The sequence below is a fragment of the Pangasianodon hypophthalmus genome, chromosome 17 (genome assembly GCF_027358585.1).
Source record: "Pangasianodon hypophthalmus isolate fPanHyp1 chromosome 17, fPanHyp1.pri, whole genome shotgun sequence".
Lineage (NCBI taxonomy): Eukaryota > Metazoa > Chordata > Actinopteri > Siluriformes > Pangasiidae > Pangasianodon > Pangasianodon hypophthalmus.
This window is the reverse complement of record NC_069726.1, coordinates 11,528,142-11,547,849: the sequence shown is the minus strand read 5'-3', so window position 1 is coordinate 11,547,849 and position 19,708 is coordinate 11,528,142. Positions and strand designations below refer to the sequence as shown.

Below are 19,708 nucleotides of genomic sequence, written 5' to 3'. Positions count from 1 at the left end.
CTGGGAAAACCAGATGAATTTGAAATGTGCATTTGAATGATGGGGAATCCCAATGCCTAAACCTGATAGAGGTATCTGAAGCTGCTAGGCTCGCGTTTTATAAAAAATAAAACGCGTTTATTTTTTAACACTTGTAAATAAATACACAAACAGAGTCAGATGATTAACACAAAGAAGGAAGACAAACAGGAAGCTTGAGGGAGAAGAAAAAATCTCAAGTCTTTTCAAAAACCTTCACAATGCAGAGTGAAGTGTAATGTTTATTACACTAAAGTTTAGATCTAGATTGAGGTGTCCACATGCAACATTAGAAGCACATCTGATGTTACATAAGATGCTGGTGTTCCTGGAAAAAGAAAACCAGTTAAGTTAATTGTTATGACTCTGACACTATAATTCTACCCAAGGATGGACACTGTTGCTCCCGGCAGATTTCAGGAAAGCAGGCACGGAAAGTCCCTGTGCAAACTCCTGTGCATGGAAATTAATGGAAATATGGCACTACGGGCATGGAGCGACAGAGAAACAGAAAGTGAGATGCAGTGGGACAGCAAGTGTGTGCAAATAAGGGTCTGAAAGGGGCTTTTAGTGACGCTCTCTGAATTTCCACAAAGGCCATCTGCTGCCTCTGCTTCACACAGTTCACGGACCATAAATAAAGGCAGTGAACTTTGAAAGCTTCCCAACACATGCAACCATTACAGGCACTGGAATCCACCAAGAAGCCCTTCCTGTGTGTTTACCTGATAACACGTACTCCCTTACACACCTACAACCCAGCCCTATCATTAAAGAACACAATGCTATCAGCTGATTAGTAGGGAAATTGGTACTTTCCACAGTTATATATGAGACAGGCACTCCTTACCTGCCTAAACCGAGTACAGCTATTCAACAAGCGTTATTATGACAACAACAACAGCTACCTGTCTGATGGAAAAAAAAAAAAAAAAAAGACATTAAAAAGACAAACTCCTACCAAGTATTAAGGATAAAATAAGACGACAGAAAAGGTTTTGGTGAGAATCCTGAATCAAAGTTTACTCTATTAAAATTATAAATTGTACATTAAAAGACAACAAAGCATGATTGAGTGAATGGGGGAAGTTTTTTGCTTTAGGAACCTGGAGATAAATGTCAATTTACAAGTGCGTCGTGACAATAAGAATCTTCTACAACTACCTGTGTAAGCATTGTAACATTATTTACACTAAGCGCTACAGTACACACGCTCCTTCCAGACAAAAACGGCATGAAATCGAAACAATTCAAAATTCTAGTCTCAACAATTTAACATAAACAGTTCTAAACCAAGAGCTCATGCTCTTTAAATCTACAGTATCATATCCAGCACGCATACGCAAAATGACAAGTTAGGGTGAGCCAATAAACACTCTTCCGCCCTGCCTGACTTCGAGATCTTGTTATAATAATGCAGGATATTAAGTAAACAAAACCAAAGCATTCCGAACCTCTCCTTTTGGAATTTACGAAATAGTAATCTCAGTTCAGGGTGGAATACTGTCCTGTAATGAAGGAAAAAAAAATGGGTTGAGAAGAAATAGTTGTGAACAATAACTATTTGTTGTCCAACCGTAAGATACTGACGGGTTCTCTTTAGGAAGTTTTCTTTAGAAAATTCTCTTCAGGAAATGTCCTACAATGCCACCAGTCAAGCCAGATTCTCTCTTACTCCTGCTCAGCAGAGTTCATGATCACGTGAATGCTGGCATGTTTAACAAGAGCCTTTGCTCATTGTGATTGGTCAGCGCAGGTCTCCATGGGGCTGGGCGCTGCACCTTCATCATTACTGCTGTCCACTTCCTGGTCCAGAGTGGCCTCGTCGTCTAGGCGCTGGCTGGTGTAGTCTGTGATTTCCAAGAAGCCGCTTGGCTCCACTACGACATTTGACTGACTCGAGTCAGGCATGATGGAGTACTGTGGGATCACCTACAGGAGAGAGGGAGAGAGACAAACAGTTTATTTGCAATACAATACAACAGTGGTCTCATTATGCAACCTTTACCATGTAGGATATAGAGGGGAAAAATTCATATTAAATCATAATGTTGTAATAGTAATAATGTTTTGTATAGGATTGGGACCAGATATATTGGTTATAATAATGTCCATGATAAATTTTATTTATTTATTTGTTTGTTTGGTATACAAACATATGCTAATCAGGACTAAGACTCAGGTCCTGGTTTTTTGCATATATTGTGGTTTTTTTTTTAAAAATAATGCATTCCATTGTGAAATTCCAAAAGTCAAGGTTACTGCACAAAAAAGGCTACAAGGAAAAAGCCCAACAGGAAGAAGGAAGGGAAACATATTGGGACAAAAGAAATGTCTTAAAATGGGAACGGAAGTACAGTCACAATGGGCCTGGGAAGATGGCACTGAAAGATCTGCTCTCCTATTGATGTCAGTGTGCTCTTAGGTACTACCAATAGAGTGTGAGCAGGGTGTAGGGCTATAGGAGCTCAGAGAGATAAGACAGGGCGAGGCCATGTTATGCTTTGTAACTGAGAAGTAGGAGCTTGTATATGATACTCTGTGAAACAGGTAACTTGTTTTGTAGCACAAGTGTAATGTGTGCTGAGTGTTTGGTATGACTAAGGACTTTAGCAGCTGAATTTTGAATGGGTTGGAGTCGGTTGAGGTAATTACAGTAATCTAGCATGAAGTTATCAGTAAGGGTTGAAGCAGAGCAGAGCTGATAAAAAGTGACTTTCGTGAGCAACATATTACGGGGGTCACATGAAAGTGTGTTGTCAAAAATTATGCAGAGATTACAAACATTTGTAGAAGGTTTACAACTCTATAAACTGAAACATCGCTATAAACTTTGCCACACTGCAGACCTCATTTCAACTCATTTTCAAATTCAGAGAATTTAGCTGCTTGCAAACACTTTTACACAAACCTGACATTTGTAAGCATCATTACCAACCCGCAAGATTATTAAAAAGATTGCGCACTTCTGTTTTCTCATCATCAAGCAGATTAAACCACAATATGAGTCATTTTATTTTGGGGAAAAGTTCGACTGGTATCAGTCTAAAGATAATCACAAACATGACTTGTGAATGTTGTAGCTGACGGGTTAGAAAGCTGTATGTAACATGTTACATAAAATGTCAGTGTATTTACTTTGTAAGACTTTTTAAAAAATTTCTTATACCTTGTAAAGATGTGCATATGTTCAGAAAAACTTTGTATGTAGTTAACAACACAATTAATAATTCCTTTTTTTGAACCAGTCTGAAAATATTTTACTTATTATCCTTTTAAGGGTAATTTTAATTGAATGTGTAATCATTGTGAGGCTTTGTCAGCCTTCTGACATAAAAGTGAACTCTGTTCCTTTTGTATTGCAGCTTGTCTTCATCAATAACTTTTTGTTATTTTGTTATTAACTTTAGCAGTCGTGGCCTAATGGATAGAGAGTCGGACTTGCAACCCGAAGGTGAACCTGAAGGTTGTGGGTTCGAGTCTCGGGTCCAGCAGGGATTGTAGGTGGGGGGGAGTGAATGACCAGCGCTCTCTCCCGCCCTCAATACCACGACCTAGGCGAGACCCTTGAGCAAGGCACCGAACCCCCCAAAAAAAAAAAAAAAAAAAAAAAAAAAAAAAAAAAAGGCTGCCCACTGCTCCGGGTGTGTGTGTGTGTGTGTGTGTGTGTTCACTACTGTGTGTGTGCACTTGGATGGGTTAAATGCAGAGCACAAATTCCTAGTATGGGTCACCATACTTGGCCACAAGTCACTTCACTTTAACTTTTCAAGCTTATCCTACTATAAAACCTTTTTTTAATTTAATCTTTTTTTCTATATTCTGTTAAAAGAAACAAAAACAAACAAACAAACAAAAAAAACAATTGAAAACATCAGTAGATACTATAATTGCAACAGGACTGTACGAGTCCTAAATAAGATTATAAATAAACTGTCACACAGAAAAGCAAGTGGTTGTTCACCTGTATAACGTCCAGGTCTTTGCTCTTCTGGATGCGTCCAAAGGTGGCATGTGTGTGCGAGTGTGTGTGTTTGGAGCTGCTGATGAGGGGAGATGTAGAGGCGGCTTTGCTGAAGGCGCTGCAGTCACTGGATGAGTCCACCACCACGGCCTCGGTGCCTGGCTCGATCTCCGCCTCCATCATAGAGATCTTCAGTATGTCAGAGACGTTGGGTTTCTCCGAGCTGGACTCGGCCTGCAGCTTCACCGCAGCCTCGCCGCTGCTGCTGGACACGGGAGGAGCCCCAAATGTGATTTTAGTGACTGCTGCTCCTTGTGTTATGATTGGCTGCTGCACCTGTCACAGAAAACAAGAGAAAAGAGAAAAAACTGAACATTCAGCAAGCAAATGTTCACTCAAATCACCTCTGGGTATGTGTTTCATGTGTGCTAGGGTTGTGTGATTTCTTTTTATTCCAGATTGTGTGTGTGCGCGTGTGTGCATTCCAACCTGGCTGCTGCTGCTGGCCGCTTTATCCGAGGCCACGGGATGGTGGGCCTGCAGTGGTGGGGGCTGGGAGAGCTGTGTGTGTGTGTTGGGTCGGTTGTGTGAGCTTGGTGCTTGCTGTAGTCGGGGCAGCTGTGGAGTGTGGACAGGTTTAGTGGGGGGAGCGAGTTGAGCTCCAGATCCAGAGGGAGCAGAAAGAGGGGGAGCAGGAGAGACGGAGGGTTTATCCGCCCGTGTGGCCGCTGATGGAGCTGGAGGCCTGGGACTGGGGATGATTTTCGAGGCCTCAGTCTGGCTGAGAGTTGACTTGTTGGGCGTGGATATGGAGAGCACCACTGGCTTGCTAAGGGTGTGTGTGGGGGTGCGGTGCTGCTGTAGAGGGGGAGGAGGAGGAGGCGGGGCAGAGGGATTTACTGATCTGTAGAACAGTCCAGTTTGAGGGTCCAATGTGTCACCTTCCAATTCTCCCTCTTCCACTACGGCCTGCTCCTCCAGGGGCTTGCCAGCACCTGCCTGCAACACACAGACACACACACACACACACACACACACACACACACACACACACAAAAGCTAGTCTCTCTTTCATTAGCAAAACAGTCACAGTCTCTTAGGCTGCATTTCCACAGCAGGCCAAGTGAGTGCCACATTGCATTAAAACTGAATGTAGTCGCATCTGATTGCATACCCACACTGGTTGCTATAATGATGCAGGCAGATGTGCACTGAGTATTTAAATTCCAGCAAAAATGTGAGACTTTACTGTGGGTCAGGTTTTACATCAATCTCAGCCTTCATCAACACAGATATAAAATTCTGACATAAAATTTTAGCATGGTAACATGCAGTTTGGAATGTAACCCATGTTCTCTTCACACATTCCTGAAGTCAAAAGTCACACAGTGTTCAGCTGAGTAGAATGCTCACATGAAATATTATGTTTTATACAGGTATGTATATATACACAGTATATAGTAACTAGAGTGTACTTCAGAACAGATAGTGGATGTAGTGAAAGTAAAAGCTAGTACACAAATGTTCCAGGACATTTCACACAAATGTGCAAGTGCTTCTGAGGATGCTTTTACACTGTATAGTCTCAGAAGCACTTTGCTTACACAGGTGATGAAGGATGTGTGGCATCACCAATATCCTGTGTCTCTAGAAACATGACTACACTTAACTTTTACTATATCCACCCCACACACACACAGATCAGTGTGTGTCTCTCTCTCTATATATATAGAGACATATTTGGACAAAGTGACATAACTGTAAATATAACCATTTATATTTACCTAAATGGTAAAAGCCATATTTTTGTGGAACCTCTTAAAATAAAGCTGAAAGTCTACACTTCGATCACATCTTGACTGTTTTATTTCAAATCCATTGTGGTGGTGTATAAAGGCAAAATCACAAAAACTCTGTCATTGTCCAAATACTTCTGGACCAGCACATACATACATACACACATTTTATATATATATATTATACATATGTGTATGTATGTGTGTGTATATATATATATATATATATATATATATATATATATCTCTGCTAAGGGCATCAGCTCAGAATTACACACACACACACACACACACACACACACACACACACACACACACACACACAGTTTTACCCTAGTACCTGAACAGTGATTGAGCTGGTGCTGGTGGATGGAGCAGTGTTGGAGCTTTTCACTGTGGAAGAGAGAGCCGATGACTGACTGCAGGATGTCGAGACGTCACCACCTGCTGCAACCTTCCCCGCTTTACCTGAACAAAGAAACAGAAACTTTTCTCACTCAGCACACTCATACACACAAACACACTAATTCACACACTAAGTACAAACTTATCCGGCTGCATCAAGAAATTCAGGTTTCAAAACTGGTAACCGCTTCTAAATGATCTAATATGTTGATGGATTATTGAACCAATAACTTCTCAACTTGAAATCACTTTAAACATTTAAAATGAATTTGGATTCTAAAACTGTGAAAGACTTTAATGGAGCAGTGTGTATTTTTAAGAGGCCTCTGCAGCCTTGTGAATTGCAATAAAAAACAAATAAAGCCTGAAACCTGAAATGATGAAACTAGCCAGATCTACATGGCAATTTCTCACCTTTGAAATTATATTTAAAAAGAAATTATTTACAGGGCTAGAGACGCTTGAGGCACTGGTCAGTATCCAAAAAAACTTGATCACTAGAATTATCATATTTTGTACGAATTAAATGTTCTTAGTTTTAGTTTTGTATTCGCAGTTTCTTTCTTTTTTAAATTAAAATTTGCCTGTTTTCCAACATTATCTGAAATCCACCCAGAACATATAAAAAGAAACACTGATGATTTGCTCATAGAGCTCTTTAGTAAAGGGGGTATGTTTCTATAAACATCAGGAGTGAACAGTACTGATACCGGTGGCCTCTGCTGGGGTCTCAGGCTCGCCTGCAGCCTGGCCTGAGGGTTCAGGCGACTGCCTCCTCTCTGTGGGCATCTGTATTGGCACTGCCATCTGACTCAAATCGATGGTGTGCTGCCGCGGCTTGGCCTCTGCCTTTTCCTTCGCTGAGCAACACACACACACACACACACACACACACACACGTTATTATCAGCATCAGAAAAAGTGAGCAACGATTACCTAAAGAGGGGTAACAGATGAAATAGCCATCAATAACACATACACACATACATACACACCTGTGGTCTGCTGCAGCTCCAGCAGGGCTTTAATGGTAGATGTGGCAGACTGAGCCTCTCCACTCATGTCCTGGTAAATGATGGTGGGACTCGCTTCCACTGAGACTTCTTGCTCTGTCCACTCCTGGCCCCTGGAGCTGATGACATGCACGACCGACTGGGTGTCTGAAGAATGGCAGAAAAGTCAAGCTTAAACACACTAATATGCCAATAATTCCTCTGAATCATTCGGTTATTTCTAATAGAGAGGGATCTTCATATCATTAGTCATAAATGACAGCGTGTATCACATGATATTCTAGATAGATATCCGGATCGTTTTTTCCCCTGATACCCATCTGTTTGATATTTCTCTTTAAACTCTTTTCATTACTCTTTACTAATAGATGTATGGTAGTGCAATATAGTGCCCTTCAGAATTATGGTCTTTATAAAAAATATGCAAGAATGATTGTATAAAATAAAAATTATACATAATAATTAAACATTCCACTCAAACAATTGAACAAAAACTATGTCTGTTTGTTCTAACAAAAAATATTCTCATTGGAACTTTTTTTTTTTTTTTAAGTAACAGTATTTTCATACATACATGTAGTCATTTTTGATAAACTAATGTTCTGTTCAGTTTGAAAAAGTCTGTTGTTGCCTTGAACCATGCCTTGTTTCCCTGTTTCACACATGCAAAATCTCCAGTACCATCCATTATCATGGGAAAAGCCAAAGAACACTAAAGTGACAGATGGTTGCTGACCTCCACAAATCAGGAAATGGTTATAAAAAAAATACACAAGCAGTTCAAAAGATCATTAAGCACAACTGGGGCCATAACAAAATGTTTCATGTCTTAAACCGTTGGAAATTTGCCTGGAATTGGACTTATGTTTAGCCCCCCCCAACCCCCACGCACCCACCCCCCCTTTAATGAGGAGGATAGTGAATGAGGGAGTGCTCAAAGATCACAATTTGTGAACTGCACAATTTAGTTGATTAAACTCACCTTATAAAAACATTTTCAGAACAATAAGCTGTTTAGAAGCATTGAAGGAAAGAGGCACTTCCTGATGCCTCATCACTTCATCATGCATTGTCTGAATGTCACCAAGTGTCATTAGAACCACAATTAGCATTGTGTGTTGCGGTCAGATGAGATCAAAACAAACATTTTGCTCATGCACACCATCAGCGAGATTGGTGACAAAAGGGGACTGTATTCAAGGAAAAGCATGTGACACCCAGTGTTAAATCTGGTGGTTAAATCAGTGTTATTCATGCTTTGGGGCTGACTTGTGTTTGGTGGTTCAGGGGCTCTTGTAAAGACTGATGGCTTCATGAAATCTGCTAAGTACCAGGACATTTCTGGCCATTATATATATATATGTGTGTGTGTGTGTGTGTGTGTGTGTGTGTGTGTGTGTGTGTGTATATGACATGGCCACAGACAGAGCTTTCAACAAGATCATGTGCCCCTCTATGTTTGAGCTCAAAATATCAATTATTGAATGTGTTATTTTTTTTTATATATTATACATAAAGCAACACATAGCAACACTGTACTTCTATTACTATGTTTCTCTAATGCTGTGTTAGAATAATACATGTGCTGCTGTTTAAAATAAAAGAAATGGTCGCAGAACTATTTTTAAACGATCAAAGAAATTGTTTTAAACTTCTAAACACTACTGGGAAAAAAAAAAAAAACTGACTTCCATGTTTAAAAATATACTCGGGAATTTTGTAACACTGAGTAAAATTTTACATTAACCAAAGGGGAAAGCATGTGGCTTTCTCACTGCAATGCCTCACCATGAGTATTGTCTGAAGATGTTGGGCTGCTCGCCATGTAAGCTGGAGAGTCATCCTTGAGCGCCCCCTCCTGGCTGGAGCCTGGTATTACGCCTGCCTCAGGACCGCGGGTCACCTGCTGCAGCGTCTCGCTCACCAGCTGCCTTGCCTGCTCACTCACTACTGTCGCCTGGAACGCCATTGGCTTCGGCTTTATCAGCACCTGCAAGGCATTCTGGGTGAAATGCTGTTTCTGCACAAGGTAAATCAGGCGTTTTCTAAAATGATCTAATGCATGACTCTAGCAGACCTGGGTCTTGCCCTGCTGGCCGTAGACAATCTTGGTGGGGATGAGCTTGGTGGTGGTGGACGGCTGCACAGCCGAGCCCAGACTCTTCGGCTGCGTTACGATCATCTTAGTGATGGGCCGAGATGCTGTGATGATGGCAGGCTTTGCTCCCGGCACAGCCTGCAGAGCTTTCTCCCCCTGAGGAACACGCGCACACACACTTAATTTCCTTCAACTCATAACAAATGGTTTATAGCAAGAAATAAAGCTTAAAGATTATTATTATGATCCTACCCCAGCGTTTAACAGTGTGGTGACCACATTCTTCCCAGGTAGGCCCTGGATGGTGGTTCCTTTCCCAGTGGTTTTCTGCACCACAATGACATTGGGTTTGGAGGTCATGGGAATGGTGGTGATCTTTGTGGTGGTGCCTATCATTTAAGAGCGCAGACATGAAATCATCATAAGCACTATAGAGACCAAGTGTATCAATTATTCAGATTCTCTCTTTTTTCCTGTCTTTCTTCACTCTGTCTATGAGTGTCCATCTATTCATGTATTTCTCATTAAGCTCATTACAAACTTCTCATCATTACAACACATTATGTAAGGATTCACGTTTTCATATTTTATCATGCCATGACTAGAGGAACACCCGAGCAGCTACGAACATTTGCAATAACCATACACTCAGTGCGGCATCCCTGACACATGAAAGAGCTAAGGCTTATCCTACATAAATTCAAACACCCTGTTTCCCCCCTTACTGCCTTTTCTCCCATCAAATTACCGGACACTATGTTGGTGCTGATGATCTTCCCACCCAGTGTAGCAAGAGACTTGGGCACCACTGTTATAATGCTGCCGCTGGTGGTTTTGACGTATGTGGTCCCAGCAGGTGACGTGGCCATTCGAGCTCCGATGGATGGAGTTACTGAGGGCCGGGTGTACGTAGCCTGGGTTCCTGCACACACAGAACACACACTATGTATGTAAACGTCCACGTATTGTGTAAATTTAATAAGGCTTTCCAATAAGTCAGCAAAGGAAAATACAAATCTTTTACATCATGTTTATGTTCACATTAGCTAACGTTAGGTTTAATCTAAATTTTTCCAACTCAGGTATGCATCGGGCAGTAAGGCATGTTTAAAACTTCTTGTTTCCTTTCATGTTGTGTCCAAACTCAAAATTCCATTAAAAAACAGATGGAAACCTGACTACTACTTATTCTTAGAGGAATCCCCAGCACACATTGTTTAGCTCAGGGTATGTTTAACAGTTTGTTGGTTTTGATGAATTTAACCAGGAAAAGAGCACTAATAAGCCTTGGGGTTAGTATTCAGACCTGATGTACCTGTAGGGGTGGAGACCAGTTTTGTGGTCATGATTGCTCCATTGCTGCTCACCACCATGATGGGACCAGAGCTGCTACTCGGCATGGCTGCACTCGAGGGCTTCGGCAAAATCTTACTAGGCTGCATCTGCTGGGTGATGATCTTTACACCTACACACATATGGTCCAAATAAGAGATGTATCTTTTTGCATCTGGCTGTTCATATGAGACAATATTATTTAAATGCCTAAATACCACTCCACTCGGAAGACAACAAACATTAAGGGAGAAATAAAGTTCTAATTATATATATATATATCTTTTGAACACCCTTTTTGTTTTTGACCCGACTGATCGGACTGATCATACAAATGGTTTCAAAAGTCTGAGGCCTCTACTAAGTTTTATTTTGTCAATCATAAACCCAAAATATTAGTGTTGATACATACTGATCAAGAATATAGCAACTTACACATATATAAAGAAATTAAAAATTAGAAATCTGATAACAGCACTGTATTTCCACCATATCTCCGCCATTCTGCTCACCAAGGGTTGTGTTACTCCAAGCTGTCTTGAACTGTTAAACCATACTTTATCATATACAAAATGCAAAGAAATTATACGTTAGAAAAGATAACATACATTTATTCACAGCTGTGATAATCTCTGGAAAATTATTTGAGAATAGACTTTCTCTCAAGTTCTAAATATAATTTGAGGAAACTGTCTCAGAATTTCTAGTGGACTGAGATTTGGAACTTGAGCTTGTGGAATCCAGATGAAGAGAGAGTTTGGGTTCTGACCTGACTCTTGTTTGATCTGTATGGTGGGTTTGGTCGCCGACACTGTACTGGTGGTTTGAGGTGAGGAAGAGAGAGGAGACGCAGACAGGCCTTTGGGTGAAACTGACTGCTGTGGCTGCTGCTGTTGTTGCTTTGGGAACTGGAGGATCTGAGAGGGAGAACCCACCAGAGCTTTGGGGGAGGGCATTCTTGCTGTGGCCACCTTCACTGCTGCTGTGGAGCCAGCTGAACCAAAAGTACACACACACACACACACACACACACACACACACACACACACATACACACACACAGAGAGAGAGAGAGAGAGAGTGATAGTAACATATAGCGTATGTTACTCCGACAGAAAATTTACCAAAGAATTATGTTCTCATATACACGCATGCGCGCACACACGCAAACGCACGTGCACAAACATGTGCGCGCGCACACACACACACACACACACACACACACACACACACAAATAATCAGACAAAATTTACCAAAGAATTATGTTCACACACACACACACACACATAACCAATGTTAAAACCACATTGATTAAATTATTCACACACTTGTACTTACTTTGAGCCACGGTGGACATGACCACCGCAGGAGTAGAGGACACCACAGTTGTCACGGCGACAGGGCCAGGGGCAGTGGTTGTGCCTGCTGAAATCACCATGGTCTGCTTCTGACCGGATGATGTGACTGCAGAACTGGACACCAGCTTTGACACAGCGGCATAATTATGAGACTTGGAGAGGATGTTGGGAACAAAGCTGGAGCTTGCAGAGGTCGTAACAATAATGACCTAAGGAGAAGCAAAGAGATCATTTCATAAAGGCAAAAAGGGAAGTAGAAAGAGGAAGCGACTTCTTTTAGACATAGTGGCTACTTATGTATATGCTTTATACACTGCCACCCTCTCATATAACGGTTTACTTTACATGTGATTGGCCCAGTCAGTCTGGTTTATCCAAATGCTGCTGTTGTGTTCACTGTGTACACACTGTTTTACACTCGTTCACCAATTACACTTCTGTGTTTTGACTTCTGTATCATCTTGAATGTTGCATAGTGGTTCTAGAGGCTTGATATTTCAGCCCACTGTATGCTAGTGGTTGCACAGACTAGCTGCCACTATGGGGATGTCGACTAGCCAGAGTGATGGTAAAAGCAGTGCAGTAAGGAAATTCAGGCAGATTGTAAAGAATGCAGATGAAATGTACTTTAGCATAGATGAAGCCAATTCTACAGTCAGCTGCACACTGAGGAACTAAACCGAGAAAAGTCATTTTAAAAGTTTTCTTTTGCATTAATGAAACATTCTTACTTTGTATAGCATGATGAATGTAGAGGTGCGCACAAGACAATCACCCACTCCTAAAGGAATTCCTCCTGGACGTATTTTTGTTGTCCTTTAAAGCTAAATAAAATTAAAATGAAATCTTTGCACTGTGGCATAATGAATTCCATCATGACCAGTGCATTCAGAGCCAGAGGTTGCACTTCACTATCTAATCTAATTCAACTAGTACAGAGCAGCGTATACGTACGGACATGGGGACTCATTTTCAGATGCTACTGAGGTCGGACTTGAACAAGCCAGCTCATCTCGTGGGTTATTATCAGCTTGGGAAAACCTGCCACATGCTACTATAGACATAGCATCCTCCATCTAAGGAAGGCTGGGCATTGACCTATAAGGAAAGCTTTATCGATGGACATGAGCTTCAGAATCAAAGACTTCAGCTCGGACACAAGGAGTGCATTTTAAGAACAGGTACGTCCTAAAATAGTGTAATGAGATACACAGATTTATCATTTGGAACATTTATTCCACTAATTTTTTTTATCATTAACAATGTAACCTTAAAATGAAGCTGGAAATGTAATTTGTAGCCGTGTATGGCTGTTAATGGAACTGCAGGTTGATGTGTTTTCTTTGCTCATGAGTATTTAACTGCACTTATAAAACAGCCTAGTGATTTCCTGAATTGTTTTTTTTTTTTAAACTATTTAAAAGATGATTAGTTGACTACTTTATTTGATTAGTGGTCAAATAGTAAAAATTACTAGTTGTGCAACCCATACTATACACAAGTACAGTTCTCTGCAAAAGTCTTAGGCACATGCAAAGAAATGCTGTAGAGCAAAGATGTCTTCAAAAATACTGAAATGTTTCTACATTAAAAAATACTATAACGAGCAGTAAACTGTAATAAATTAAACAAAGTCAGTATTTGGTGTCATGATCCTTCGCTTAAAATAGAAAATAGTAGTCTCAGGTACAATTTGTGCAGTTTTATAAGGAAATGAGCTGTAAGTGTTACTGAACATCTTGCTGAAGCAGCCACAGTTCTTCTGAAGACTTTGACTGTCACACTTGCTTCTTATTTTTTTTGAGCAAAACCCAGCAGCCTTCATTATGTTATTATGTCTGAAAAGTGGTCTCTTATGTAATATGCTGCTTTCTTTACTGACATACAAACATTTTTCTGTAACATTTCATTTTGTGCTGGAAAACTAATGTTTGGAAATCTAAAATGTTTTTGTACTGAATCAATAATGTAGAAAAAGTTTGTACTAAAAAAAATAGGGTGCCTAAGACTTTTGCACAGTACTGTATGTGGTTGGAATGACAATAAAATCAGATTTAACAGAGATGAAGAGTGTGTACTGACTTTCTGAGTGGTGGTGTTAGTGGCCTGTGTGCTTGGCTTGGTGAAGGTGATTTTCACTGGAGACATGTGCGGCGGCAGCGAGTTTGCGATGCTCTGCATCAGGTTGCTCATCTTCGGGCTGCCGCTCACTGGCATGGTGATGCTCTTTGAGGTGGCTGGGGTCACTTTAGGCACCTCCTTTAGCAGAACAGGCGAAGAGCCTGAGGAGTTGGTACGCCGGCGTTTGCGAGGCTTTTCATCTTCATCAGAGCAACTTACGCCTGAGAGAGAGAGACAGAGAGAGAGCAAGAGATTGTCATGAAAGCACTCAGACTGAAGTACTGAAAAATTTAAGAGTATGCTTCTAAATGGCCATTACTGAGAGGACCAAATGATGGATGTTCTGCTCTTAAGAGACATAATGGTATCAGAAATGGTGAAGTAAAGTTCAAAAGAAAATTATATTAAAGACACATTCAGCAGCTGGAAAATCTGATTTCACCGAGCTTCCAGTTTACAGCAAGGTTTACAGCAGACAAAATAGATACAAACACATAAATACACTTTCATATTTATTTTTATTTATTATTCATTTTTACAGTATCCAACTTTTCCCTTTGAAAACTAGCCTGCTTTACAAAGTCAAATATTTGTTAGACCAAGAGGAAGTGCAACTGCTAAATGAAACTGGCTGCAGTGAAAGGACATTTTTTGGCATGTGGTCTATCTATTCATTATTAATTTGCATTATTTGTTCTTGTTCAGATAAGCTTCAGTGAATGGGTTATGAAAGAATATTAACTACTGCTTAGAAAAGTGACACTGAAGTGAGTTCTGAATAGCTGTTGCATACAACCCCCACAGACACAGCTCTCACTCTAGAGGGCAAGAAGTAGGGCAACCTCATAATAATGACAGAGAGAGAGAGAGAGAGAGAGAGAGAGAGAGAGAGAGAGAAAGAGAGCTTTTATTCAGGAGATATTTAATTGGGTCAAAATGTCCCCTTTAAATGTGAAACACAAAGGTTATTTTAGTTCTTTCTACATTCACTTCATCTCTTACACACACACACAAACATGCATGTGCACATAAGCAATGTACAGTTATGATTATTTATATTTTTTCTGTTCTGTCACGACATGAGGAAGATAGAGAAATTTGAATGTGTGTGTGTTTAGGTACTTACTCTTCACATACACAGTACTCCCGCTAGGCAGCACTACGACGTTGGAGGCGGGGCTTGTAGGCCGAGGTGACTTGACTGCAGCTGCTGTACTGCCGCTGGGGGCAGATACACTAGGGGGCGTGGCTGTAGTGCTGGTGTATGAGTAACACACTACCACTGCAAAACAACACCACCATCAATACAACACATCACCACAAGCAATTTCAAACTAGCTCCCAAAATCTTCATTATTCACCTTCTTTGTTGCCAGTCTCTGCAGGAAGAAGCAGAGAAGAGTTCTGATGTGCCGTGGCACTGGCTACTGCATTGGCTGTCACTGTAAAAGCTGTCTGAGGCACCAGCCTGGGCATCAGGGGAACCAGCCTACGCCCTTCAATAGACCACTCTGAGGAGCTGTTCGGCCCAGACATACTGTTAAACAAAAAATAGAAATATAGAGGTACATTTTAATGCTATATATAAAGCAAATGAAGTTAAGATTTAGTTTGTGGAGCTGGATTTAAGGAGCTTTCATCTGCAGTGTAGTGAGTTGGCTCTCTTACTGGTATGCGATAGTAGTGAGACGCTCATCGTTCACTGCACGCCGCACCTCTGCACGATGGCGCTCAGTTGAAATGCTGGTAAAAAGATCATGCGTCAGGTTAACAAAACTTACATTCTGCACTGTGGTTAGTGGAAAGCCTTCTATAACAGCAAAGGGACTGAGGACTAAATCTGGAATGGGATGGTTTTTTTTAAAAAAAAAAACAAAAAAAAAACAAAAAAAAAAAAACCTATGGATGTGATGGTCAGGTGTCCAAAAGATATAGTGTACTATGTATATATTATCATTTTTGTATTCATTTAAGAGGGGTGGACAAATCATAAAGTCATTAGCTAGCCTTCCGGGCAAGTAAATGCTCCAGTGTGCTGCTCAGTCCCGTGTTTTGTTTGCCCAGAAACTGACCAGGTAAAAAGTGGTAACAACATAATCTGCTAGTTGCATGTCATCTGTGCATGTTAAGTGTCCGCTACGTTAAAAACAAATCTACTATCAGCCAGATTGCACTGATGTGCGTGGTGGAAAAAATTGCACTGTGAGCAGGTGGTGGAAAAATTCTGTTTGTCCCAGCCACCCAGGCTTGTGATCTGTCCATCCCATGTTTAACTAATATTACTGTCTGTTTACACTGAAATACAGACCCAACAAAACATTAAGTGAAATCACACACTGCAATCAACTACACAGCTACAACAGTTGTTATGGCTAGCAGAAATCAGGAGATTTAGCCACTGCTGCATAGTGAAACATGGTCTATATACTGGCTGTTACGCTGGTCAAATCCCCAATAAAAATGATAAAATGATAAAATACTAAAATACATACACAGTGACGTACTGCTCCAAGTGTTCTTAACATGACCATAATAAAGTATTGCTACAGAAATTCAAATGATTTTATATCATGAATAATGAAGACTTACATTTGAGAGTAATCTTGGTATGCACATATACCACATATAATAATACATTTATACACAGAGAAGTACACAGGAATATGTTTATACTTGCACTATAACATCCTTATGGCATTTCTGTATGCATATGCCAGCTAAAACAGCAACGTACACTTGTTCTGTTAATCCATTTGAGGACGCTCATTTTCATCTTCACCTGTCTGTCTCCCAGGGAGCACATGGATTTGTTCTTTATGTATCTTACTTTTATCTACGTTTAGTCTTTTTTATGACCAGGGTCCCTGGAGAACTAGTGGTTAGGCCACAGCGCTCTCACTGCTGAGGCCCAGGTTCGATTCCCGGCCAGGGAACCATCCTCAGCCACTGGGTTTGCGTGCAACAGTGCTCTCTCAATGCCGGTCCCAAGCCCGGATAAAACTGGGGAGGGCTGTGTCAGGAAGGGCATCTGGCGTAAAAACTGCGCCAAATCAAATACACAGACCAATGATCTGCTGTGGCAACCCCTAACGGGAGCAGCCGAAAGACGAACAACAACTCTTCTTCATGACCAGATGGTGTACATGACCATCTTTAAACTCTCAGCCCTGCTCACTGCATTCTGAGATGCTGCATAAAGCTTACGGCGTTTAAACACACACTGATCACAGTCTTTTATAGCAAATATGTTGAATCTACCTTAATACTTTGGTAAGCTCCCCAAGCAGGTCTTTCTTGTCCTTGGTGAGATCACCCTGGGCACGAAGCGCACTGATCACTCCGGCATATGCCTCCAGCTCTACATGCAAAACAGTTAGAACACAGTTACACATGAATACTACATATAAAGAGGTCTTCACACTTCTGACTTTTAAGTACCACATATAATCGATTAGTCACATGTCAGATCACAGATAATAAAAGCATCTCACCCAGCTTGCGCAGGATTCGTTTACAGTCATCTCGGCTTAGGTCGAGAAGTGTAGGCCACACCACCGGCATGGTGGCAGGCAGCTGGGGCTTCTCCTGCTGAATCATCCACTTTTTAAAAACAGAAATGAACTATCAAGAACACAGCCAACTTTTGACAGCAGAATAAACAGATTTGTTTGCGAACACTTTTGTAGTTGTAAAAACTATTCATCCCATGGATGTTAATTTCGTTAATCTACATAAAGAACATATTGGCATAAGAAATAATCCTTAGGTTTTGTTTGTTTCTATATTATTTGTGTTGCACAAGTCACAGAAATAAATTGTTTTTTATACCTCTGGGAGCCAGTGAACACTGTCAGAAATGTGCACGCTCTATTTAGTGTGGATCTTCTAGAAAACGTTACCCTTCAAGAAAACCATAATGAAGAAAAAAAATCATTCATTCATTCATTTATTGTTGCCATGGTTGTAAATGTTTCTATTTAAATATCATTACAAACATCACAAATATTCTGGAATGCTTTAAGAACATGTGCTGTGACTTTTTATTTCAAAAAAGAGCCTAGTGACAAATCTAGCAACTTTCTGAGCAGCCATTAGCGACTGTCTTACACTTGGTACAGCTCTCCAGCTCATCACAGCTGCTGGTTGTGTGTTGAGAGAGCAGGTTTGGTCGACTCACCAAGGTGTAATGCCTGACTGAGCTGCGCTTGTGTGAGCCAATGTTCTCAACCAATCACTGATCACTATTATTCCCAATGACCAATCACTGACCACCATTATTCCCAACAACCAATCATTGATCACTATTATTCCCAATGACCAATCACTGACCACCATTATTCCTGACAACCAATCAATGATCACCAATGCTTGTCAAATGTTTGTTTAAAGAGTTATTCCATCCGTAGCCATTTCCTGTGTCTATTTACCAACTATCACTTCAAATTATGGAAATTAGAAAATAGAAATGGAAAAATGTTTGTAAACATGTAAATAGCTAGTTTGTGGTGCCATAACCAAAGACATAGTTCTATAATAAATGTTATAATCTATTATTTTTCTATTCTGTAAAACTCTATTGTATTATAGTTTATTCTGAGTGTCTTCAGGAAATCTTCCTTCTTCATGTAACTTGCAAATGAGACAGCTATCATTTCATATTCAGATGTTCATCAGAAACTGAGACATGATTGACAAATAACAGTCAAGGCACAAGCCAAAGCAGAACCGAGCCATCCGGGATTCAAGAGTTTTTACAGTCATGGCTGACTCCATTAGGCTCCTACTCTTAAAAGACAGTTTTATACTGAAAGCAGAAGAAGGCGAGACCGGAGAGGAAGGTCTTCTCTACCACATAAGCTGGAAAGAAAGAAAAAGAATAAAACAAAACAAAACAAAACAACACTACAACTCGAATAGCTCCCTGGTGGAAAAACAGCGCAGTTGCCCGTAGATGCTATGACTTCACATCCTGTGTAAGTGCGACCAGGAATTCACCTAATACCAAAAACATGTTGGTATACACAGTATTACAAGGCGCCCTTTGGGGAAACATCTACTTGAAACCAGAGCAATCAGTGAGATTATGCAGAATGATTTTTGCGACAGACTACTGTCATTAAATCGGTACAGATCAGTTAGACGCACAGTCCACTAAGACCAACAGTTAGTAAATTCTCTATAACACAATCCCAATCAAAATGAGATAAAACACTTAATTGGCGCTGATCGCGTGAATTTTCTTTTTTGGCATTCTGTTTTCCAAAAGAAAAAAAAATCCCTCATCAGCACCAAGAGGATTTTTTCTCAGCTGTAGTTGGGCAGGGTTGATATTCAAAATTAACCAGCTAGCCTAAACACTAAGTCAACATCAGACAGCACATTTGATCGTTTAATAACTGTGCACCAGGAAAAAATCATGCAACAGGCAAAGATAACATTTTATCGTTGCAAAATGCAACCGTGTTACCAAATATAGACAAAAATAAGCACCAACCTTTGCTAGATCCAGTCCCCAAAGTCCGCCATGTTTAATGTTTAATCGACGCCAAAACAGAAGAGCCGCAGCTATAGCTGCCCGCCGCAGTGCCTTAATGCAATTACC

The 19,708-nt window shown here is 40.6% G+C and overlaps 1 protein-coding gene across 3 annotated transcripts; it reads right to left on the bottom strand.

The window, feature by feature from the left end:
- Positions 1-219: 219 nt before the first annotated feature.
- emsy (EMSY transcriptional repressor, BRCA2 interacting) lies at positions 220-19,708 on the bottom strand. Of its 3 annotated transcripts, none has more exons than XM_034312710.2 (21): positions 19,601-19,708; positions 17,935-18,006; positions 17,598-17,706; positions 17,365-17,464; positions 15,775-15,849; positions 15,468-15,643; positions 15,233-15,388; positions 14,068-14,327; positions 11,966-12,194; positions 11,396-11,608; positions 10,610-10,759; positions 10,043-10,216; positions 9,547-9,683; positions 9,274-9,450; positions 8,985-9,186; positions 7,179-7,343; positions 6,894-7,043; positions 6,119-6,246; positions 4,472-4,981; positions 3,983-4,318; positions 220-1,950 (listed from the first exon to the last, which is right to left on the bottom strand). In XM_034312710.2, the coding sequence occupies exons 3-21, from the start codon at positions 17,701-17,703 to the stop codon at positions 1,753-1,755; spliced, it is 3,642 nt and encodes a 1,213-aa protein (XP_034168601.2). In that variant the 5' UTR covers positions 17,704-17,706; positions 17,935-18,006; positions 19,601-19,708; the 3' UTR covers positions 220-1,752. The 3 variants fall into 3 exon arrangements, with proteins under 3 accessions (XP_034168601.2, XP_034168599.2, XP_034168600.2); XM_034312708.2 differs by having other exon boundaries at positions 11,396-11,620; positions 19,601-19,707; XM_034312709.2 differs by lacking the exon at positions 17,935-18,006 and having other exon boundaries at positions 11,396-11,620; positions 19,601-19,690.